Source organism: Xenopus laevis, chromosome 4L, assembly GCF_017654675.1.
Source record: "Xenopus laevis strain J_2021 chromosome 4L, Xenopus_laevis_v10.1, whole genome shotgun sequence".
In the NCBI taxonomy this organism is placed as follows: Eukaryota; Metazoa; Chordata; class Amphibia; order Anura; family Pipidae; genus Xenopus; species Xenopus laevis.
Window position 1 is genome coordinate 10245445 of NC_054377.1, and position 25050 is coordinate 10270494.

At 41.3% G+C, this 25050-nt stretch overlaps 1 protein-coding gene across 2 annotated transcripts in view; it reads right to left on the minus strand.

Moving 5' to 3' along the window:
* Positions 1 to 524: 524 nt before the first annotated feature.
* Positions 525 to 25050, minus strand: part of tpcn2.L (two pore segment channel 2 L homeolog) — a 31161-nt gene continuing 6635 nt past the window's right edge. The window contains exons 5-25 of one of the 2 annotated variants that reach the window (XM_018256930.2): positions 22940 to 23056; positions 22625 to 22731; positions 20124 to 20196; positions 19266 to 19365; positions 18033 to 18098; positions 17832 to 17896; positions 17589 to 17692; positions 16218 to 16299; positions 14839 to 14925; positions 14002 to 14121; positions 12049 to 12108; positions 11844 to 11972; positions 11691 to 11740; positions 9315 to 9414; positions 8687 to 8758; positions 7932 to 8002; positions 6853 to 6946; positions 6693 to 6775; positions 4422 to 4503; positions 4019 to 4110; positions 525 to 2403 (exon numbers count right to left, since the gene is read on the minus strand). In XM_018256930.2, the coding sequence (XP_018112419.1) occupies positions 2325 to 2403; positions 4019 to 4110; positions 4422 to 4503; positions 6693 to 6775; positions 6853 to 6946; positions 7932 to 8002; positions 8687 to 8758; positions 9315 to 9414; positions 11691 to 11740; positions 11844 to 11972; positions 12049 to 12108; positions 14002 to 14121; positions 14839 to 14925; positions 16218 to 16299; positions 17589 to 17692; positions 17832 to 17896; positions 18033 to 18098; positions 19266 to 19365; positions 20124 to 20196; positions 22625 to 22731; positions 22940 to 23056 (1833 nt within the window). In that variant the 3' untranslated portion in view covers positions 525 to 2324. 2 annotated transcript variants of the gene reach the window in all.

Here is a 25050-nt window from a genome sequence, read left to right on the forward strand (position 1 = left end):
GTTTTGCCTCCAATAAGGATTAATTATATCTTAGTTGGGATCAAGTACAAGCTACTGTTTTATAATTACACAGAAAAAGGAAATCATTTAAAAAAAATTGGATTATTTGCGTATAATGGAGTCTTTCTGGATATTCGGAACTTTCTGGATAACGGGTTTCCGGATAATGGATCCAATAGCTGTACCAGATGACACAACAAGTGGGGTGTGAATGAGTAGGCATCGTCATATTGGGGCATGTAAGAAACAGGATGATGGGTAAGTAGGTGGAGCCTGAATCAAGTAGGTCTATATGTGCAATAGTAGGGGTATCCTGGATGGAAAGAGGGATGTTCTATAGGTCAGATTTCTTTTTTAAGCAAGACCCCATTTTTACTTAGTTGGCCAGTCTAAGGGAGGGCCCTGCTGATTAAGAAGCACAAGTGACCTATTATATCTAAATGCAGCCCTGGGACTCTAACATGTATAGTTTGCGTAAGGTTTTGCACAGTAACAAATGTACACAAACAAAGCTCCAACAAAAATATGTGCAAATATACATTTATTCATTAAACTATAGTAGTGCAAGTATAAGTAGTGAAAAAATAAGACATTTTATCCCCCCCCCCCCCATCACCATTAAGCTATTCCATAGCGGTTCCATAAAACAAACATAGAAAAACCAGGATCCTTCTCTACTTTTAAAGACTCCCAAAATCCCGCCAAACCTAACCAAAAGTGCTGGCCGAACCTGGAAAAAAAAAAAAAAAAAAGACGACTGCATAAAGTGCTCTAAAACTTTAATCCATCCTTATTAAATATCCACAAGTTAAAGCATAGCTGACCACACCAGTTTAAAGGAGAAGGAAAGGTTAAAACTAAGTAAGCCTTATCAGAAAGGTCCATCTAAATATACCAGTAAACCCCAAAGTAATGTTGCTCTGAGTCCCCTGTCAAAAGAAACACTGCGTTTCTTTCCTTCTATTGTGTACTCATGGGCTTCTGTATCAGACTTCCTGCCTTCAGCTTAAAACTCATTGCCCTGGGCAAGAGCATGCTCAGTTTGTTCCTCTTCCCCCCCCCCCTCCCTTCTCTACTGTAATCTGAGCCCAGAGCAGGGAGAGACTCAGGCAGGAAGTGATGTCACACCATGTTAATACTGCAGCTCCTATTCTAAACAAACAGAGAGTTTCTAGAGCTTTTTACTCAGGTATGGTAAAACATTCTACAGAATAAATATTGCATTCTAGCTTTCACTATTGCAGCTAATCTATTGGCAAAAATGCCTCTGTAGCTTTCCTTCTCCTTTAAAGGCCACAACACTGATGCCCCTGGTCTATTCCCTGTAAACACAACATAAATATATTTCGGCTATTGTACGCAATGGGAGGTCACAAGCCTCGGTTATAAACACATCTGAAAGTATAGTTAAAATGAGAAACTTGAAAGGCCTGCCATCTTTTTTGGGTTTCTTAAAGGGACACTAATACCAAACAGAAAGATGCATTTTTTTTTTTCAAAGAAACAACATGCATTAAGATTCCTATGTAAAACTTGTTAGAAATTAAAATATAAGAATTCGCGTTGGTAATTCAGCACTCTGTAGGAAGCCCTTTTGGCTGCTCGGTTTAATTTTTTTTACTTACATCTTCATTGTTTTAGAGTTTCTTCCTGTTGGTTGGAAGCTCTCCTATTTGAAATTTGGGCAGGTATCAGTTGAGCAATTAGATTTGTGTTGGAATGGCAGGTGAATAGAAGAGTGCATGTATAAAAAAAGGTTTTGCCATTAAAAAAGGGGGGAAATCTTGCAACCAATCAACTGTCTGGTTGCTATAGGTTAAAACATTGCCTGTTTTTTTACATTACCCCCGTAAAGGGAGCTTCTCTATTGAATGGACTTGATGAACTTCGTATAGCCAAGCTCTTGATCACATGAATGTTTAGGAATTCTCTATAAATTTCCCTTCGTTCGAACGCTCGCAACTGTGACAATACGAGCAGTTCCCCTTTAAATGCTATGCATATCTGTAGACCAGTTCTCCTACAGTTGATTATAAAAATAATGATATTGGTTCCACTCAATTTTTCCACATAAAAAAATCTCCCATTAGCAGCATAATAAAAAGAGTAATAAAATAAATCTTTCCTTATAAAAACCCTCCAAGATCTTGGGGGGCCCGGTCAACAAAGAGGCATTGCAATGGCTACTTTAATTTGGTCCTCCGAAAATAGAAAAATATATATATACCAAGGCTATTTAATATGATTGGTTTAAAAAAAGAAAAAAAAAAAAAAATTTTTGGTTCTTTTGGTTAAAAAAAAAAAAAGGTCCATAAAAGTAAAGGTCATCTGGAGAGATGAAGATGGGGGTGGTGGTGGAGTCTGTCCATAAGCTCCTCGTCTGTTGGCTCTTCTAGTGCTTCCCTGTTGGTGGAAGAGGGAGGTTAACATGCTATCAATGGTGGTCACCAAAATCACTTTTGCACGATCTAAGCTCTAAGAATATCTTCAAGGTGCACAGATTTAAGGTGGCCATGCATGACCAGATTTGGACCCATTTGTTTGGAACGCCTGCCTTGTCACACTGGATGGATATGAGAAGAGCTGCAATTATTACTGATCACCCACAGTTATATTAATATAACTCAATTATACACCTTCAGGCCAATATTCTACCAATTACCAATTAGTACTGATCCTTCGACAGCAGGAAGTACAGTGAAAGCTAGTCTCTGATTGGCCGATATGGCTTACTCCACTAAGGTTCGTCCAGGGTTACTACATATGCCCCATATACTCAAAAAATATAATGGGTAGATGATGGATTGCCAAAAGCTGTTGTACAGTTGAATAAGGTTTCTCTAAAAGACTGAAAACTGTATTTTGGGATACATAGAATTAGGAGGGAATAAGAGGTGTGAATTTTGCCAGAATCACTGGTATGGTCAAGGTTAGAGGAAGAATGTAATACAGGGATAGAACATACAAAACAATAGAGATGCACACAATCCACTATTTTAGGATTCGGGCGAATGACAAAACCTTGTTGAAAGATTTGGCCGAACCCTGATTTCCATATGTAAATTAAGAAAAAGAGGGGAAAAGAGAACTGCATATGCAGCACGTGGGCAAAAAACTTTTGACTTCCTTCGACAAAAAGTCGCGTGATTTTTTTGGGATTTGGTTCCGCCAGGCACTTAGATCTGGCCAAATCCAAATTCTGCTGAAAAAGGCTGAATCCTGAACTGAATGTGAAGCCTGATTTGCATATGTAAATTAGGAAAAAGAGAACTGCATACGCAGCACGCGGTCAAAAACTCTTTGACTTGCTTGTTTGTTCGACAAAAGGTCTCGTGATTTTTTTTTTTGGATTCAGATCGGCCAGGCACTCGGATCCGGCTGAATCATGAACTGAATGTGAAGCCTGATTTGCATATGTAAATTAGGGAAAAAGAGAACTGCATATGCAGTACGCGGTCAAAAATTCTTTGACTTCCTTGTTTGTTCGATAAAAAGTCGCGTGATTTTTTTTATTGGATTCGGATCGGCCAGGCACTTGGATCCGGCTGAATCCTGAACTGAATCTGAACCCTGATTTGCATATGTAAATTAGGGAAAAGAGAACTGCATTACTAGCACGCGGTTAAAAACTCTTTGCCTTGCTTGTTTGTGCAACAAAAAGTCACGTGATTTTTTGGATTCGGATTGGCCAGGCACTTGGATTCGGCCGAATCCAAATGCTGCTGACAAAGGCCGAACCCTGAACTAAATCTAAACCCTGATTTGCATATGTACATTAGGAAAAAGAGGGGAAAAGAGAACTGCGTACGCAGCACGTAGTTATAAACTTTTTGACTTCCTTATTTGTACGCCAAAAAGTCACTTGGCTGAACCCCAAACTGAATCCTGGAATCGGTGCATCCCTAAAAAACAACGACCTGTTGGTTAGGTACATACCCCTACCCCCAATATAGTTCGGCCCTATTAGGCACCCTTTTACTCATAATTTAGGTAGCCCATTCAGATCGAAGCAGCTCACCTGAACATAAGCTGCACAGTCATGTGATATTCAACACCCTGGTCTGGAGAAATATGGGGCCGGCAGCTACGATCCCACTTATGTATGAAATTCTAGAGTGGAGAAAAGAACAATCTCTTGTCATATCCTGGATTTCTCTGTAGCAAATATACACACATATTACAAATCAATAACAGGCAGAAGAGAGACAATAAAATGTGCCAGAGTTCAGAACCGAGGATTCACAAGTGCAGAGCAAACAGAGCATGTGCAGAGCCACAGACACCATTGAGGGGACTGATACACATAGAGTGGCCAAGACAACGCCTAATGATTACTACTCACAAGAGGAACCAAATGAAAAGCCAGCCATGTGACTGGAAGTGGTTATATTAGGTTATATAGTGCAGTGTTATTGGCTTACCTCTAAGATCAGCGCAACAAACAGGTTAACCCAGATAACAGAGGAGACCAGCCACCAGGCTACAAAGTAAAGCTTTGACCACCTGAAAAGAAACAAAGGGATCATGGTTATTTGAGTCACACTGGAGAGTCGGACCTGTACCACTGAGGGTTGGTTACATGAACTTTACAAATGATACCGACATAATTTCATTAATTAATTTGATTAACAGCAATGTTAGTTTATCCATGTTATGCAGGCAGTACTCATGCCCAGCGTCACATGTCTTTAAAGGTGTTTAAAGATGTGTATATATAACTAGCAGTTAGGCAGGTTAAAATAGTCGAAGGGTTAAACTTGATGGACGTGTGTCTTTTTTCAACCTAACTTAATATGTGAATATGTTATAAGCAGGTTAAAAGAAATGTATACCCTCAATACAGATAAAATTGTTCAGAGAGCTCTTCTAAGTACTTCCGCATGTAGGTGATGTGTGGGTCAGGTTTTTCCCGACCCACATCCGACCCTAACCCACCCTCCCTCAGCCTCCGCATCGGACTTCCTTTTTTAGACCTGCCCCGCCTATGACATCACAAAAGGGGCGGGGTGAGCAGGCGTGGCTATAAAGACGGAAGCCAGCATTTGAAGAGGAGTGCGAGGTCGGCCCGAGCCCTCCCGACCTGTGGGTAGACCCATGGGTATTGGGCCAGCCCGCACATCACTAACGTATGTATTAGGTTTTCAAGATAGAAGCAGTTTTGTACTACGAATAGAAGGAATTTGGGCCATAAGATATAGTCTGCAAAAAAGTATATGGAAGGAGGAAAGTCTTGTGATATCGCTCCGAAAATGAAAGTGAGCAGAGTTATCAGAGATTTCTCTGGCCAGTACAAGCAGAGCAACATCACAGTAACTTCATTTTCTACCGACTGTGTCTGGCGCAGTTGGAGCGGTTGTTTTTAATGCATTCTATTAGCAGTCCAGAAAGGAAATGTACAAAATAGCGTAAATTGCAAGAGTGCTTAGAAGAGTTTGAGTTTACATTTCCTCTAAACAAGCAGACATTGTTCAACTAGAGCTCAGAACATACCCTAGCAGACCCTCATTCTCTTAGTAAGGGTTCAGAACAGTAACTTAAAAGGGCCCAACCTGAAGGTTGCTTGGGGAAATCTTAGAGTGAAGGCCTATTTTTACTCTTGAGTAGTGTGTAACTAGATGCGCCCCACAGCAAATTCATTTTAGGGACCCCTAAACTTTGGGAATAAGGCCTTTTTCATAAACATATATGGAAATCCTCCTCCCAGCAGTCACGGGGTTTGGTTCCTGTAGAGCAGGGTCCCCAAACTTTTATACCCGTAAGTCACATTCAAATGTAAAAAAAAAATTAGGTTGGAAGCAAAAAAAGCATGAAAAAAGTTCCTGGGTGGTGATAAATAAGGGCTGTGATTGGATATTTGGTAGCCCCTATATGGATCGACACCCTACAGGAGGGCTCTGTTTGGCCATAAAACTGTTTTATACAACCAAAACTTGCCTCCAAGGCTGGAATTCAAAAATAAGCACCTGCTTTGAGGCCACTGGGAGCAACATCCAAGGAGTTGGGGAGCAACGTTGCTGGAATATTAATGGAAAGTTTGCACCCTTTAAAGGAGAAGGAAAGGTTAAAACTAAGTAAACCTTATCAGAAAGGTCCATCTAAATATACCAGTAAACCCCCAAAGTAATGCTGATCTGACTACCCTGTCAAAAGAAACGCAGCATTTCTTTCCTTCTATTGTGTACTCGTGGGCTTCTGTATCAGACTTCCTGCCTTCAGCTTAAACCTCATTGCCCTGGGCTTGAGCATGCTCAGTTTGCTCCTCTTCCCCCACCCCTCCCTTCTCTACTGTAATCTGAGCCCAGAGCAGGGAGAGACTCAGGCAGGAAGTGATGTCACACCATGTTAATACTGCAGCTCCTATCCTAAACAAACAGAGAGTTTCTAGAGCTTTTTACTCAGGTATGGTAAAACATTCTACAGAATAAATATAGCATTCTAGCTTGCACTATTGCACTAATATATTGGCAATAAAATGCCTCCGTAGCTTTCCTTCTCCTTTAAAGGGGTTGTTCATCTTTAAATTAACTTTTAGTATGAGTGATATTCTAAGACAATTGGTTTTCATTTTTTATGGTTTTTGAGTTATTTCACTTTTTATTCAGCAGCAGTCCAAATTACCCTAGATAAAAATTAGGAATAACAATACATTTGTAGCAGTGCCGCATAGAGCATTCCAAAAAGTAATGACTTACGGTGATGTGTATCTGGAAAAGGCATCAAGGAAAACCTGCCAGTTATTTACCACCATCACATCCCAGAGGGTCACCAGGGCAGCCTGAAACACAGCACAGTCAGGGGGACAGACTATTTCATCCACAAATCATATATTTGTAACTGAAACAAGAAGCTTACAGCAAAATCATCAAAGTTGTTTGGCCAGTACTCCAGCTGCTCGAAGCTGCCGCAAGGCAGAGTCACGTTATTGGCCGTGCGGTTGGTGGAATTGCTGGGAAAGAGATGGAAGAGAAGATATTTATACCCACAGATAAATAATCACATGTATCATGGAACTACCGATGTACAGAATTTGTTTCCGATTTTATATTCAAATTTGTATTTGCGGATGGCATTGTTGTTTTAAAGGGGAACTATTGCAAAAATTAAGATTTAATATAAGTCATCATACTGAAATAAGAAACATTTACAATTAATTAAACATTCTGTACTGTTTCTGAAATAATCAAGTTTATCTTCACTATTCTGCTCTCAGCATCTATTTCTCCTCATTTTGTCTTCATTCAGGAGTTGGGTGTCAGATGAATAAACCACTTTATCTTATAGGGGGGCTCCTTTTGCCTAGAAGATGTATTAGAGCTCACTCTATTAAAATCATCAGACATCATGTCTCTCTACATGCAGGATTTGTGCAAAAGGCAGTTATTTTGTTAGATTTTGTTTGTACTGGAATCAGTTATTTGAGTGAGTTCTTATACATCTTCTAGGCAAAAGGAGCCCCCCTATAAGATATATTGGTACATTCATCTGACACCCAACTGCTGCATGAAGACAGAATGAAGAGAAACAGATGCAGAGAGAGTGATAGTAGAATTTTTAATTGATCGAATTTAGAAAGTTTCTTACTTCAGTATGAGGAAGTTTATATTTAATTTTCCCCGATAGTCCCCCTTTAAACTTACTATAAAAGAAGTGTTAAAACTGCTAATATCTTGAAAACTAGGGAGAAAAAAAAAAGGGTAAACTGCAAAAGTATTCAGGATACTGAATGTGAATCAGTTGGCTTCCGCTACATTGTTTCAGGAGACAGAATTAGCAATGCAGAGAATATAAACAGACGCTGCTTTCAATAAAAATTACATTTACACAACTTTTCAAAACCAGTGAAAAATGAAGGTATATTGGGAAGTTGCTTAGAATTACATTTTCTTTTATCAGTTGTTGGGGCAGAGTTCCCAAATGAAAGGAATTCTAACCTTGAGTTTGGGTCTGGAATGGCACCTTTGAAAAGGTCGATGCCAATGATAGCAAACACGTAGTATACCACCTGTAAAGGAAAAGAAAAAGGAACACTCAGATTATCGACAAACAACAATCTAGTATCCAATCAATTGCTTAGAGGTTTAACTTTAAAGGGGTTGTTCACCTTTAATTTAAGTATTAGTATGATGTAGAGAATGATATTCTGAGACAATTTGGAATTGGATTTCATTTTTTATTATTTTTGGTTTTTGAGTTTAGTTTTTTTATTCAGCAGCTCTCCAGTTTTCAATTTCAGCAATCCGGTTGCTAGGGTCCAAATTACCCTAGCAACCATGCATTGATTTCGAATAAGAGACTGGAATATGAATAGGAGAGGCCTGAATAGAAAGATTAATAAAAAGTAGCAATAGCAATCAATGTGTAGCCTTACAGAGCATTTGTTTTTTTTGATTGGGTTAGTGATCCCCATTTAAAAACGGGAAACAGTCAGAAGAAGAAGGCAAATAAAAAAAATTACACAAAAGAAAAAATGAAGACCAATTGAAAAGTTGCTTAGAATTAGCCATTCTATAACATACTAAAAGTTATATTAAAGGCGAACCACCCTTTTAATAGACCATATGGACATACCTACATCTGTGTTATCTATATGGCAGGGAACCAATCGGATTGGGTATCCCAGAACTGGACATAGAACTGGACAAAGAGAAAGAACATGCATCACACTGGAACTTTAATTTTCTCTTACCAAAAGGATCCCAGCAAATGCACGAAGATTCTTAACAAGATCCAGTACAGTGCCAGCCACCAAGGCCATCACCTAAGGAGAAAGAGAAGGATAATTAATACTGTATAGGTATGTGTGTATGTATGTCTCTCTCCATCTATCCATGTCTCTCTCCATCTCTCCATGTCTCTCTCCATCTCTCCATGTCTCTCTCCATCTATCCATGTCTCTCTCCATCTATCCATGTCTCTCTCCATCTATCGATGTCTCTCTCCATCTATCCATGTCTCTCTCCATCTATCCATGTCTCTCTCCATCTATCCATGTCTCTCTCCATCTCTCCATGTCTCTCTCCATCTATCCATGTCTCTCTCCATCTATCCATGTCTCTCTCCATCTATCCATGTCTCTCTCCATCTATCCGTCTCTCTCCATCTCTCCATGTCTCTCTCCATCTCTCCATGTCTCTCTCCATCTCTCCATGTCTCTCTCCATCTCTCCATGTCTCTCTCCATCTCTCCATGTCTCTCTCCATCTCTCCATGTCTCTCTCCATCTCTATCTATATCCCTATATCTATCTATCGTTCTATCGTCTATTTCTCTATATCTATCTCTCTATCATCTATCTGTATAAAAAAAGATACATACCTTTATATTGGGGATAATGCGCAGAAACCTGAAAACGATGAACATGTTAACGAGTCGCACCATTTCCCAGAGAGACAGCACCCCCTGCATGTCGGGTCTCCTGAAATACAGAAAGCACACGGAATTATCACAGTGCTAGAGTCCTGGTAATTATCCCATCCTTCCACCTAGAGCTAGATTAGATTATACATCATTCCCTGCCCCACTGGAGCTTACAATCGAAGGTCCCCATCATATTTAAACAGACAGCAGGAGTGAAGTGAAGAAAGAGGGAGGACATTTAGACTTTTTGCAGGTAGTTCCCTTGCTGGAATAAATTATAACGCCGAGTTAAAAAGAAGCAGACATCCACAGTTGCGCCAGCATTCAATTATATATCAGTGCAAGGGGGGAGGGGTGTCCGCCACATTTAAGGCAATTATACTATATACAAAAGAGGACTTATCCCCCTATCCCGTTGCACTGTAGAAAATTAGACACAATGTATTACAGTAAAAAGCAATATTTATTAATAACCATGCTAGTGAAACAAATTAAAACATATTTAAAAAAACCAACAGCGCTGCTGGAAACAAAAAACGGGGAATACCCTGATGTTAATTAGTGATCACTATTTTTTATACTGGTTGAAAAGCCTTGCATAGGTAAAAAAAAAAAAAAAAATGTGATTGGAGCAGTATAGATAGTTTAGTAAAACGTATTAGATGTGAACTCCCGGCAGAAACCACATTAAGGGCATATATGCCAAAATGTCCCTTCTTCTCTGTATAAGAACTATATCCCAAGCAGGGTAGGGGCTGGCTCCCCTTGCAAGTCCCTCAGCGGAAGCCCCTTGAGCCGAGGTTAGATGCAGGGTAAGTAAGGAGTTAGCTGTAGCAAACGCTGGATCCAATGTAGTAGCCTAAAGGCTATATATGCAGAACCCCAGTTCAGTATGCCAGCAAAAGGTTTCCTATACTTGCCCTTGTGTGGATATCGTCCGTGGTGTGGAACGCTCACAAATATCCGTCAGATCATCCCCGGGATAAAAACTGCATCTAATCCGCAAGGGTAAAACACCGCTTTGAGCCCAGCAGCGCCGAACTACTCGACAGCTGTTTCGCCAGGAAAGTGGCTTTGTCAAGAGTCTCTTGACAAAGCCACACCACGGACGATATCCACACAAGGGCAAGTATAGGAAACCTTTTGCTGGCATACTGAACTGGGGTTCTGCATATATAGCCTTTAGGCTACTACATTGGATCCAGCGTTTGCTACAGCTAACTCCTTACTTACCCTGCATCTAACCTCGGCTCAAGGGGCTTCCGCTGAGGGACTTGCAAGGGGAGCCAGCCCCTACCCTGCTTGGGATATAGTTCTTATACAGAGAAGAAGGGACATTTTGGCATATATGCCCTTAATGTGGTTTCTGCCGGGAGTTCACATCTAATACGTTTTACCAAACTATCTATACTGCTCCAATCACATTTTTTTTTTTTTTTACCTATGCAAGGCTTTTCAACCAGTATAAAAAATAGTGATCACTAATTAACATCAGGGTATTCCCCGTTTTTTGTTTCCAGCAGCGCTGTTGGTTTTTTTAAATATGTTTTAATTTGTTTCACTAGCATGGTTATTAATAAATATTGCTTTTTACTGTAATACATTGTGTCTAATTTTCTACAGTGCAACGGGATAGGGGGATAAGTCCTCTTTTGTATATAGTATAATTCCCTTGCTGGAATCAAACTCGCCATTCCCCTGGGAATTCTAACCACAATTTCATTATACTGCCCATTAAATTTACCATGCCAAGAGCAAACAGCCATAGGTTCGCTACAGACACTGAGGATCATTTATCAATACTGGGCAAATTTGCAGGGAGTATTTTTTTTTTTACACCTTGACACATTGCTGTATGTGGCGTTATAATAGAGCACTACACCGTGATCCCTTGCAGTGCAGCCAAAATATTATTAATCATACCAGAATGGATTAATGGATTGTTTTCCCGAAACGCGTAGGGCGTTTTTGATCCTTGCATGAGCTTGCAATAAAGACTTTTTGCCTCTTCGAGTGAAGTGCCGCCCTTTCTTTTGGCATTGTTCAAATCATACCAGAAGGGCTTACCTTCCAGCAGATTCCCCCAATCCACCAGGGCTGAATGCAGTCCAATATTATTTATTAGAGGAAATGTATTATTTATGCCAAATTTGTACCCAGAGGAACAAATCAACAAGTAGAATGTATTGGTCGCCTATTTAAAATCAAAAGAACTGATTGGCTGCTTGGTATTACTAGATCGGAAGCTTTTACTAACCCCCCTAGCTGCTGACATGGCCCCAAAATAGGCCAATGATTGTTCATTTCTTACACAATAAATATTGAATGACCTACCAACCAGGATGAGGGAATCTGTACAAACAAAAAGTGGCCACTTCCAAAACCTTGAAACAGAAGAAAAAAGTTGTAAGCCTGGAAATAATAATAACCATTAGTCCAGATGCAAACATGGTTCCTGTTAACTGATTGCAGACAAATTCCACTTACCAAGAGTATAACAGTTAGGAGGCCATCGTATATGTTGCTGGGGAAGGAGAAGTAGCCTTTCAGACCGTAAGCAAACATTTTGAGGCCCATCTCCAGCACGTAATACAGGATAAAGAAGCAGTTGATGGCCTGTTGGAAATATACAGGAGTCAGGGTTGTGCTAGAAAGGAGTAGCCGAGATGGAAGATGTGGGAGACGTACTTACACCTAACGCAAAGTCGTCCCGATCACTGCCGGACTTCTCTGCATCAATCACCAGGACAATCTGTGGGGGTGGGACACAAGTTTGGGGAAAGCCATCAGTCATCTTAAGTGCTCAAGGAGAGATGTCAGGGGGAGAACTGTACACCCCAAGAAGGTTGGAGATGAGCATTAGAAAGGAAATATAGACTAGATAGATACAGCATTCAGTGGCCTACACCCACACAATATAAACCCAGCAGAGGGGTTGGGGTGGTTTGGGGACACAATAAACAGAGGGGGCTAATAGAAAATTCTTTGATAAACCTGACCTGCCCAAACCCCCTCGTCCTCATCCCATTCTCACACACCCGTCATCAATAGCCAGCAGGTAGTGAATATGGCACATCTTATATTTCAGCTAATGAGAAATGGCCTACAGCAGAGAGTTTCTGGTTAGGGGTTTATAACATAATCAAAAACATGAGATGTGTGAGCATCATGCATGAAAGACAATGGCAGCGTAGGCAATGCCTAAACTTCTGCTGCTCCACTAACACCCTCCTAGAAGGTGGAGAGGCTTGGAGCAAGAGAGAGACAATTACATGTTACATCTATTAGACATACTGTATACCAAGCAACAAATTGAAGGTACAGTGGCTCTTTAAAGGAACAATTCTGTGTAAAAATAAAAACTGGGTAAATAGACTGTGCAAAATAAAAATGTTCATAATATAGTTAGCCAAAAATGTAATGTATAAAGGCTGGAGTGACTGGATGTGCAACATAACTGAACAGAACACTACTTCCTGTTTTGCAGCTCTCTAACTCTGAGTTAGTCAGTGACTATAAGGGGGGTCACATGGGACCAGGGCAGCCATCAGGGGGGGACAGGGGGGAGAGTCGTAGCGGGCCCGAGGGTAAGGGGGGCCCCGGCCCCGGCCACACCACACTTACTTGATTAGCCGGGCCTGCATCTTTCTGAGAGCTGTTGACTTCGGGAAGGCATGGACGTTTAAGGGGCCCTGGCCACCAATTTTCTTATAATGTGGGGGGGGGGCCTGGCCACCATTTTTTTTCTCATGTGGGGTCCTAGCCACCAATATTTTTTAATGGGGGGGGGGCCCTGGCCACAAATGTTTTTTTATGGGGGGCCCTGACCACCAATATCTTTTTATTTTTTATTAACATGTGGGAACCCTAGCCACCAATATTTTTTTTGTTTTTCACTGTGTGGTGGGGAGGGCGGACCTGTAGGTGGGGCTTGTGATGGGCTCAGCACAGGGGGCCCAGGAAATTTTGTCATATGGGGCCCTGCGATTTCTGATGGCGGTCCTGCATGGGACATAACTGTTCAGTGAGTTTGCAATTGATCCTTAGCATTCAGCTCAGATTCAAAAGCAACAGTTATAACCAATGTGGCCCCCTGAAGTAGGTTATTGCCTGGTAACCAATCAGTGGAAACCAAGAGAGCTGCAAAGCAGGAAGTAGTGTTCTGTTCACTCCAGCCTTTCTACATTACATTTTTGGTAAACTAACAATATTAGAAACATTTTTTTATTTTCCACAGCCTATTTACCCAGTTTTTCTTTTTATACTGAACTGTTCCTTTAAGATTAGGCTGCACCCTCACGTAAGTAGCGGTTAAATGGTATCACCAGAAACCACGTATCGATTGCAGAATAAGCAGTTGCTTTATCTGAAGGTCAAACACAAAGACGTCTTATCAATGGGGAGCACAGAGTACGATCAGTCCCGAGCAGGGAGGGTAATGGTTTATCATGTGCAACCAATAACCACATTGTATTTCATTTGGGAACACAACCTGCAGCCCAAACAGATACTCATCCATCAGACACCGTAGGGCACGTCTGAAGACTTTACATATGGAGCTTACAGCATGTAGTGGATCAGCTAAAGGACAGAACCTTCACCTCCTTTAAACAGATAATTTTTTTTTGTGCCAACGGGTACTTACACAGACTGAGACGAGGTTCATTATAACGACCACATTGCCCATATAGTCCAAGTATCGATGTCTGCCAATCATTTGCAGAACCTTCAGGCACTGAGAGTGGTAGGTGGGGGCAGGCGGATGCTACAACACAGAGGCTTGAATTTAGTATACGGAAGACGACTTCCATTGCACTTTACATATATATGACCCAAAGCAAGGAAGGGAGCTGTATGGTGCATAGGGGGGTTCCCTAGCAGATGTATTAGAGCTCACTCAAATAACGGATTCCAGTAAAAATAAAATCTGCCTTTGGCACAAATTCTGCATGTAGAGAGACAGGATATCCAGTAATTTTAGTAGTAGAGTGAGTTCTAATACATCTTCTAGGCAAAAGAAGCCCCCCTATAAGATATATTGGATCATTCACCTGACACCCAACTCCTGAATGAAGACAGAATGAAGAGAAACAGATCCTGAGAGAGGAATAGTGAAGTTAAACTTGATTATTTCAGAAATGGCACACAAATATTTAATGAGTTTTTAATTTCAGTATGAGGAAGCTAATATTACATTTTAATTTTTGCGATCGTTCCCCTTTCAGCATTCTTACTCTGTGCCCTGAAAAGTACAGCACAGTCATGTTGGCATCTGTCTGCCAGGCCTGGACTGGCAATCTGTGGGTTTTGGAAAATGCCAGAGGGGCTGCTGTAAGATGCCATAGACAGTCACTATTTAGGGAGATGGTGAGTGGCTGTTTGGTCCTCTGTGTACTTGGCATTCCAGGGCCTATTTTAAATCCTGGTCCGAGCCTGCTCTGCTGCTATAAATCAAACCTGCCTGTTACTATATACACCGTACCTCTCGGACCGTGTCCTTGTCAAGTTCATCAAAGAGTTTCTGGAAGTGCTCGGCAGAGATGCGCCCGTTATGAAAGGATTTCGCTTTCTGGGGAAGGCAAAATATGTGAAATCAAAGCCATGACGAGAAGGAAAGAATTTATAGACAGATAAGAAAGATCTTTAAATGAGTGGTTCACCTTTAAGTTAACTTTTACTTTTTTAGTTATAGAATGGCCAATTCTAAGCAATTTTCAATCGGCCTTCGTTTTTTGTTTTTTTTATATAGTTTAATTATTTGCCTTTTACTATGGACTCTTTCCAGCTTTCAAATGGGGGGTCAGTGACGCCATCTAAATAAAACACAAGTGCTCTGTAAGGCTACAAATGTATTGGTATTGCTACTCATCTTTCTATTCCGATTCTCTCCTATTCATATTCCAGTATCTTATTCAAATCAGTGCAAGGTTGCTAGGGTAATTTAGACCCTAGCAACCAGATTACTGAAATTGAAAACTGGAGAGCTGCTAATAAAAAGCTCAACAAATAAAACCAATTGCAAATTGTCTCAGAATATCACCCTCTACATAAACTAAACGTTAGCTTTAAGGTGAACAACCCTTTTATTGACCCACCACAGAGAGTCATAGTACAGTAGAGCCATGCGGCATGCTACTCCCAGCATCCCTTGCAGAGAGCAGGACACTGGCAACTGCATTTCTCCCCACGTATAAATAGAGCTTGCCATATCTTTATGGGCCAGGTAGAATTTGCTGCCCAAGCTGAAACAGTGGGTGTGGTTACTATTACCACTGCCTAATTCACCTGGCCAGATGAGTTCCCTTAGGCAACAAATCCCCTTTGATACTGGTTTCTATTCAGATCAATGCTGGGTAACAAGGTCTTGAGGCTAGAGTTGGCCATACACAGAGATCTGCTCATTTGGTGATTTCACAAAATGAGTGGATCTCTCCCCGATATGCCCACCTTGAAGTGGGCGATATAGGGCTGAGCCGATCGTGGGCCCTAAGGCCCAACGATCAGATCATACAGTTTGTTGGAACGCATGTGATCCGTTATCCGGAAACACCTTATCCAGAGATCTCTGAATTATGGAAAGGTTGTCTCCCATTGATTCCATTTTATCCAAGTTTTTTTAAAATGATTTCCTTGTAATAATAACAGTTGCTTATATTTATTCCCAACTAAGATATAATTAATCCTTATGGGAAGCAAAACCAGCCTATTGGGTTTATTTAATGTTCACATGATTTTTTATTAGACTTAAGGTATGAAGATCCAAATTACAGAAAGATCCATTATCCGGAAAACCCCAGGTCCCGAGCATTCTGGATAACAGGTCCCATACCTGTACATGATTTATGTGCATAAAGCACTCACCTCCCCAATTGCTGTTTTGCAGTAAGAGTCCATTTTCACTTTGTCCAACACTCTAAGGAAGGTCACGGAATCGACAAAAATCCTATGGGAACAAAGGGCATTGGAAGAGACAAAAGTCACAGTGTGATCAGACTTCCCCTCGTTCATCCCACATTTCGGCCTGTGTCGGCTCCCAATCAGTCAGCCCCGAGAAAGACAAGCTGTCCAGCTTTATATCAATAGAATAAACAATAGCCATAAATATCCTTTAAACTATATACTTATAAACTGTGCTTAGTGATGTCATTGGTTATAATCGGAGCTTAGTGACTCACTGAAACTTGCGTATTATAATAAAAAAGTACTCACTGTTGCAAAATATGAGGATATTAGAAGTCACCTTGTAGTTCCATGACCTTCGGACTCGTGCTTTTATATGGTCATGGAACTCCTCGGTAACTTATAATATCCTTATATATTACAAGAGGGGGTACTTAATTCACTATATAAATCCCTTGTGCTGTAACCTTACTTATACCTCATGTTCAGGGGCCTGAATTTAATAAAAGCATATATTCTATAAATCATATCCCCCCCTTGTATAAACAGGGTCTGCTTTCTCTATAGTTACACATCTGTTTTTAACAGATAGCAGTCTGGCAGGACATCAGGAGGCCCCAGTAAGCAACCAACTTGGTCTAGACAGGCTGAGTCAGCATCTTGTATCAGTCCTTGTATGACCAGTTTAAGGGCAGAGACATGCAGTCAGATTCGGGGAAATTAGTCGCCCGGCCACAAATCTCCTCTTCATCGGGGCGACTAATCTCCCTGAATTGCCTTCCGCCGGCTATGATGAAAATTGCTGGTGGGTAGGCAATCGGAGCGCTTCGTTTTCCGAGGTTGCCCAAAGTTGCCTCACGAGGAAACTTCGGGCGACATCAGAAAACGAAGCGACGCGAGTGCCATCCCACTGGTGATTTTTCATTATAGCTGGCGGGAAGACAGGGTGACTAAATCTCCCCGAATCACCGTGTGACCTTACCCTTAGGGTGGTGGCACATGTAGTGTTTTGGGGAGATTAGGTGCCCAGCAACAAATCTCCTCTTCCTTGGGCGACTAATCTCCCCAAAATGCCTTCCAGCCGGCTAGAATGTGAATCACCGGTGGGATGGCACTCGGATCGCCTCACGAGGAAACTGGGCGACTATTGAAAACCAAAGTGATCAGAGCGGGAAGCCATTTCAGAGATTAGTAAGCAAAAGAAGAGGAGATTTGTCGCTGGGTGACTAATCTCCCCAAAATGCTACGTGTGCCACCACTCTAAATCAACATCCTAGACTTTAGTAACCAAAATATTCGTGTTCAAGAAAAAAAAAAAAAGAATCTCCTTACGTTTCCTCTGTGCTTTGGGGGGTGAAATCACTTTGGAAGGATAGGACTTCAAATGCAGCCCGAATGCCTAATCTTCTCCTTAGCAGTGATGCCTGGACTGATTTCTGCAACACAATATATTTACACAAGTGCCAGTGTTACAGCCCAATCACATTCGAAGCATTCCTTCTAGGAGGGATTTTTTTCCCAAGCTACAGGCAGTTTTTTTCATATAGAAATAGTTCTCTGTATAAAGAAACTCACCATGAGGTAGCCCCTGAATTGATTATATATAATGGCCGTCAGCAAGTTCATCAGAATCAGGCTTCCTATGGGGTAGTAAAAAGAAAAAAAAAGAAAAAAATCAGGAGTCAGAACCAGCAGTGCACAGACAATTATCTGCCACACAACTATTGCTTTCACCAGCAATTACATTTACAAATCGCTTTAAAACCAGGAACCTACCTATAACGGTGAATATAATGAAGAAGAGAGAATACGCTCGATGTGTGGAATAGGCCGGAATCATCACTGTTAAGTGGGAAAAACAGCAGCAGGTTATTTCTGTGCAGACCCAGGGAGCCTCAAACTTTAATCATTATTGCAAGGGGCAATTACATGTGTATTTACCATAGCAATATCAAAGAGAAAAAACATTTAGGGTGAGGCGGGAAAATGCTTGGTGGGAGGTCATTCATATAAAAGGAACCCAAAAATCTCCACTAACAAAATAAATATAATAAAGGTCTTCTCAAAGGAGAAATAAAACTGGCTAGAAATGCTACACATTATGTTTTGGCTTCTGTGCAAGCTTAAGTTCCCTGTAGCAGAGAAGACATGTGCCTCCTAGTAGCTCCCCATCTTCTTTACGGCCGATTCCCAGCAGATGCTCTGGGCTTTTGTTACTTACTGAGATTAGGGACCCATTCACAATATACAGTATCCATACAATATAATAGTCACAATTAATTCAGAGTCATTTTACATGGCAGCACAGAAATCAGTGCAGTCTGCATCAGAATATAATAACTGTAGCATCAGCTACTATTGCCGATGAACCTCACTTTCTGATTTCCCACACTCCCTATGCTTAGTTTCCCAACAGCAGCCCGGAGCCCACTGAGCATGTGCAGCGCCACTGACTCACAAAAGATGCCCAACAAAATCCAAGATGGGGAGCTGCTGGGGACAATATTAAAGGCCTGGATCATTACGGTTATAGGGCTGCTGAACCTCTGGGCTGATACATTAAGTCCAGTATTTAAAAAACAGATTATGCTCCAATCAGCATAAACAAATTATGCTGATTGGAGCAACATCCAGGAGGATATATATTCTCGAAGAAAGATAGAAGTTATTCTGAATTGAGAAAGTTAGTTGGATGACTGGTGAAATGTCTTCAAGGAAAAAACACAGCAAGTCCAGTTGATTTAACTTATTTCTATAGTATTTAAAAATACAGCATTTCTAACCAGATTCTTTTGCAGGTTTTAGCAATTTTCAGGTCTCCACTCTCGACTGCTAAAATGACTTTTGGGATTTATATAGTAGTGCTATGTGAATAGTCAGTGTCATATTGCTGAATATCTTGTGTTTTCCAAAAACATTTTGGGAAGAATTCAGGATCATATCTTGGTTAAGAAAAAGTAAATGTGCATAAACGCCCAAAAGCCGGACTCCTGGTCACGGCTGACTCACCATCGGGATTGTTTGCGGTAGTCAGGAGCACCAACAGCGTCGTCAGGGAATCGGGCAGATTGCGGAAATACTGCTTCCATTCCACGTCCACCTGGGAATCCTGGACACATGGATAAAGGTCTCATTGAATGAAATCTGCCTACTCTCAAAAGGAGCCTTACATAAAATGAAAAGTTAAAATAATGGGGTTTGCTAGAGTGTTGTTCTATACATCCGCTTTGCAACTACTGATCAATGATACCAGCAGGGTCAGACTGGGCTGGTGGGATACTGGGAGAAAACCCGGTGGACCCAAACCCCCCTGACCGGTGATTAGAGCCTTGGTGGGCCCCCAATAAACACATATAACTCTGTACATGTTCCACAAGCAACAGCCCTGCCAATGAAACCTACAGGGGTCCATAAATCCTCTGCAACTTCCCAAATGCCCAGTAATTGGAACTGCAATTTAACAACTAAAAGGTATGGGACCAGTTATCCAGAATACTCGGCACCTGGGGCTTTCTGGATAACATATTTCCGTAATTTGGAACTTCATACCTTACATCTACTAGAAAATCACGTAAACATTAAATAAAGCCAATAGGCTGGTTTTGCTTCCAATAAGGATTAATGATGATATCTTAGTACATGGTACTGCTTTATTATTACAGAGAAAAATTAAATTAGTTTTATTTGGATAAAATGGAGTCTATGGGAGACGGGCATCCTGTAATTCAGAGCTTTCTGGATAACGGGTTTCCGGATCAAGGATCCCACACTTGTACAACATAAGGCACAAACGCAACAGGGACAGACATCCCGGGCCCAGCACTAATGCTATAATGTGGCAATAGAATTAACATTCAATATGGTTACCTTGGCATGAGCGAAGAGCAGCATCCCAAACATGGTGAAAAGAAAGAGATGCAAAGCCATGAGAAGCATCACACTGTAGGAAACAAACACATCATAACTACATCATTAGCAGTACAAATGCTATATAATGCATTATGGCAGCTCTCCCAGGGTTTATTACTAGTTGGGAGAGTTGGATTCCTATCCATGTACATAGCAGCCAATCGCAGAAGGGGTGGAGCACATTGGTTGCCGTGGTCCCACCCGGTAGCCAAAATATCGGATGCACCACAGCCTTTAAATAATATCCATTATGCCAGTGAATTTAATGAGCTAGTACTGTACTAGTAGTTTATTTTCCTGCTGTACAGTGCTGTTCTCAAGTACCTCTATATAATAAAAAATATACATACATACATATTCCTTACGCACATATAAATACATACATATATATTCCTTGGATTTAAATCCAATGATCGAAGGATTATCCTTCGATCAAAAAAAGTTAGCCAAGCCTATGTGGACCTTCCCCATAGGCTAACATTGACTTCGGTAGCTTTTAGATGGCGAACTAGGGGGTCGAAGGTTTTTTTAAAGAGACAGTACTTCGACTATCGAATGGTCGAATAGTCGAACGATTTTTACTTCGAAGTAGCCCATTCGATGGTCGAAGTACCCCCATAAAAACTTTGAAATTCGAAGTTTTTTACCTTCGAATCCTTCACTCGGAGTTAGTGAATCGGCCCCTAAGTCTCTGGCTGTTGGGATAGCACCCCTAGTGGCTACAAAAATAAGTGTTATTGTTCTAATACTTATTATATGTACCAATACTTATTATTATTGTTATTAATAAGTATTATTGCAATGAGTGCAACCTGTGCACTTTCAGATCAGGAAATGACCCCAGACAAGTTGTAGTGCTAGGTGCAACAAGGTTGATGCTACGTGCTAGTTAGCATGGAGCTAATCTTTTCTGTAATTATTTTTACAGCTTGATAAATAAGACCCAATGCTTTGATGACTAAAGGAAAAGTCAGCAAAAAGTAATGCCCATAAGTCAGCAGGGTTTGTTGTCCCATGGGCTGTAGTATTTTATCCCCTGGGAACATGGAGCAGTGCTCAAGGTCTGTCTGGCACTGATCCATATACATTCTATAGGGTGCTTTATATTCAGTATTATCAGGAACATTAACAAGTGGACTGGGGTGTTTAGACTAGTCAAGAAAAACTCTACCCGCCCCCAACCAACTCGAACCCCGCTCACTGGCAGGGAAAGCAGGCAGAAACCCAAATCCGCCACGACCCGAAATGGTGTGTGAAGGCCGGCCCAAACCTGCCCAACCAGCGGGTATCAGCCCGGCACCCACATAACTAGTTCGGACCACCATTATTCTCCACTAGAGGACAGTGGTGGTCAAAATACCCTGTGTGCAATTAGTCAAACTATAAAGGGTTTAAGTTAACTTTTAGTATGTTATAGAATGGTTAATAAGCAACTTTTCAGTTGGTCTTTATTATTTATTTTATTATATATTTTTTTTTTTATTATTTCCTTTTTTCTTCTAACTCTTTCCAGCTTTCAAACAGGGGGACCCCATCTAAAAAACAAATTTCCTGCAAGGCTACAAATTTATTGTTATTGCTACTTTTTTATTACTCGTCTTTCTATTCAGGCCTCTCCTATTCGTGTCTTTTATTCAAAAAAGTGCATGGCCCTAGCAACCAGATTGCTGAAATTGCAAACTGGAGAGTTGCTGAATAAAAAGCTAAATAACTTCAAAAACCACAAATAATAAAAAATGAAAACCACTTGAAATTGTCTCAGAATATCCCTCTCTACATCATACTAACAGTTGACTTAAAGGTGAAAAAACCCTTTAAAGGAGAAGTAAACCCTAAAAATTAATAGGGCCATGTTTTATATACTGCACTTATTGCACCAGCCTTAAGTTTCAGCTTGTCAATAGCAGCAATGATCCAGGACTTCAAACTTGTCACAGGGGGTCACCATCTTGGAAAGTGTCTGTGACACTCACATGCTCAGTGGGCTCTGATTGGCTGTTGAGAAGCTAAGCTTAGGGCTCGTCACTAATTATCCAGCAGAAAATGAGCTTCCCTGGCTGTAATATAAGATGATGCTACAGGTTTGCTGATTATTAAATTCTGATACTAATTGCACTGGTTTCTGTGCTGCCATGTAGTAATTATGTGTATTAATTACTAATCAGCCTTATAATGTGACATTTCTATTCTATGTGTACTGTATATTGTGAGTGGCTCCCTAAGCTCAGTAAGTGACAGCAGCACAGAGCATGTGCAGTGAATCAGCAGAAAAGAAGATGGGGAGCTACTGGGGCATCTTTGGAGACACAGATCTTTACTGCTAAAGGGCTGTGGTTGCCTTGGGCTGGTACAGAAGCCCAAAACATCATGTACAACATTCCTAGCTACTTCTTTAGTTTAACTTTCCTTGTCCTTTATATAATCCACCATAAATGTTTGAAATGAAGAGCTGTAATTACCTGGCCATTTCGGGTAAGGTGCGTTTGATACATTTGAGGGTCTTTTTCATTAAAGAAGAGTGCTGTAATAGGAAGAACGGCCGGAGAAGCCGCCTCATCCTAAACCCCTGCAACAAGACATTGATTCATCAGCACAGGAATGTGTAATAGTATGTTCTACTAATAGTATACTGTACAGTATCAGGTTTATATGTGGATTTTAGAGAGCTGGTAAGAGCTGTAGTGAATAGCAGGCCATGTGTATTATGTTGGGCTGCTGTACATGGGACAACACTAAAGAGTAAATACCCCCCCCCCCAGTCCCAGTGCCTTTACCTCTTTACACATGAAGCACATAGAGACGGTCCAGTCCACAAGGGAAATGGCCAACATCAGGATGTAACACAGTAACCACTTGTTCTTCACAAATTCATTCCAACCCACTAAATAGCTCTGGAAAAAAAATGGGCAGTTTATTCAACCAAATAACTAAAGTTGTAGTTTATAAGTAACTGAACCACTTGGGAAGAAAACTATTCATATATAAATGTGTCCAGATGCAGAGAGATGCAGTTTAGTAACAGCTAGAACTAAACCCTCCAATGCACGGAGTCAGCATTTTTGCCCTTAAGATTTTACATGACTCGACAAAAAACACACGGTGTAACATACAAGAAAGGTCAAAGTTACTCAAGGCAATTACAGAAAGAAGCAGGAAGCAAAATCCACAGGTCAAAAGTAAGTCAGTTATTGGAGTAATATTATCCACTTACACACAGCACAGCCTGACAAAAACTGTAATTAAAGTAAACAATATCAGGAGGAGCTAAACAGTAGCTACTCTAACTGGGCCCAGACTGGCAACTCATTGTGGGTGCTGGAAACTGCAGATTAAATAACACTGAGCAAGTGTCACATTTTACATTCTGCCATAACACTGTTATACCTTTAAACCCTCAGTCACAGTGCCTTCCCAGAGACTATTATTCCACTGTTACTATAGGCACCATCTCTCCCTACTATACCTGCTATCCCACAGTCACACTCCCTTCCCAGAGACTATTATCCCACTGTTACTATAGGCACCATCCCTCCCTACTATACCTGCTATCCCACAGTCACACTCCCTTCCCAGAGACTATTATCCACTGCTACTATAGACACCATCTCTCCCTACTATACCTGCTATCCCACAGTCACACTCCCTTCCCAGAGACTATTATTCCACTGCTACTATAGGCACCATCTCTCTCTACTATACCTGCTATCCCACAGTCACACTCCCTTCCCAGAGACTATTATTCCACTGCTACTATAGGCACCATCTCTCCCTACTATACCTGCTATCCCACAGTCACACTCCCTTCCCAGAGACTATTATTCCACTGCTACTATAGGCACCATCTCTCCCTACTATACCTGCTATCCCACAGTCACACTCCCTTCCCAGAGACTATTATTCCACTGCTACTATAGGCACCATCTCTCTCTACTATACCTGCTATCCCACAGTCACACTCCCTTCCCAGAGACTATTATTCCACTGCTACTATAGGCACCATCTCTCCCTACTATACCTGCTATCCCACAGTCACACTCCCTTCCCAGAGACTATTATCCACTGTTACTATAGACACCATCTCTCCCTACTATACCTGCTATCCCACAGTCACACTCCCTTCCCAGAGACTATTATTCCACTGCTACTATAGGCACCATCTCTCCCTACTATACCTGCTATCCCACAGTCACACTCCCTTCCCAGAGACTATTATTCCACTGCTACTATAGGCACCATCTCTCCCTACTATACCTGCTATCCCACAGTCACACTCCCTTCCCAGAGACTATTATCCACTGTTACTATAGACACCATCTCTCCCTACTATACCTGCTATCCCACAGTCACACTCCCTTCCCAGAGACTATTATCCACTGTTACTATAGGCACCATCTCTCCCTACTATACCTGCTATCCCACAGTCACACTCCCTTCCCAGAGACTATTATTCCACTGCTACTATAGGCACCATCTCTCCCTACTATACCTGCTATCCCACAGTCACACTCCCTTCCCAGAGACTATTATCCACTGTTACTATAGACACCATCTCTCCCTACTATACCTGCTATCCCACAGTCACACTCCCTTCCCAGAGACTATTATCCACTGTTACTATAGACACCATCTCTCCCTACTATACCTGCTATCCCACAGTCACACTCCCTTCCCAGAGACTATTATCCACTGTTACTATAGACACCATCTCTCCCTACTATACCTGGTATCCCACAGTCACACTCCCTTCCCAGAGACTATTATCCCACTGTTACTATAGGCACCATCCATTCCCAGATGCTATCATACTGCGGGTGCTGTCAGTAAAGTCAAGAGGTGAATAAATGGCACATTACTAGAAATGTTCAGTTTTTAAGCTTCCAACTGT